The sequence below is a fragment of the Eimeria mitis genome, genomic scaffold, assembly GCF_000499745.2.
Source record: "Eimeria mitis Houghton genomic scaffold, Emh_scaff204, whole genome shotgun sequence".
NCBI lineage: Eukaryota > Apicomplexa > Conoidasida > Eucoccidiorida > Eimeriidae > Eimeria > Eimeria mitis.
The window spans coordinates 12836-13263 of record NW_013570363.1 but is presented as its reverse complement, the minus strand read 5'-3'; the positions used below and the strand labels follow the sequence as shown (position 1 = coordinate 13263).

Sequence of the window (428 nt, the reverse complement as noted above, 5' to 3'; positions counted from 1 at the left end):
CAGCAGCAGGGGGGGCCTGCTTGAGTGTCTCCTTTCTCTGGTTGTTTACTGCAACACAAAGCTGCTGCTGGTGCTGGTGGTTGTGGTCCTGCAGCAGCAGCAGCAGCGAGAAACTCTGCTGGAAAAAGCAGTAAGGGGGATCCAGCAGCAAAATATCAACTGACAGCACGTCTCTTCACAAAACCTGCTGCTGCTGCTGCTGCTGCTGCTGCTGCTGCTGCTGCTGCTGCTGACCTGCAGCAGCCCTGGCCTGAAGTCAAGCTCCCGCCCCCTCTGACGCCGCTGCTGCACAAGCTGTACCAGCAGCAGCAGCAGCAGCAGCAGCAACAGCAGCAGCAGCAGCAGCAGCAGCAGCAAGACAGGGTAAGAGACAGAAAGTTAGTCCGCCCCTCTATAACAACTGCGATTGCTCGGGAGCCGCTGCTGCG

General features: G+C 58.6%; 1 protein-coding gene across 1 annotated transcript in view; it reads left to right on the top strand.

Annotated features, from left to right (window-relative positions):
* The window catches only part of EMH_0003260 (DNA polymerase, putative), a gene marked incomplete at both ends in the record, with an annotated part of 8548 nt that overhangs the window by 5313 nt on the left and 2807 nt on the right, over positions 1-428 (top strand). Inside the window, one exon of the mRNA XM_013496316.1 lies at positions 241-363. Coding sequence (XP_013351770.1) covers positions 241-363 — 123 coding nt within the window. The remainder of the gene's footprint in view (positions 1-240; positions 364-428) is intronic.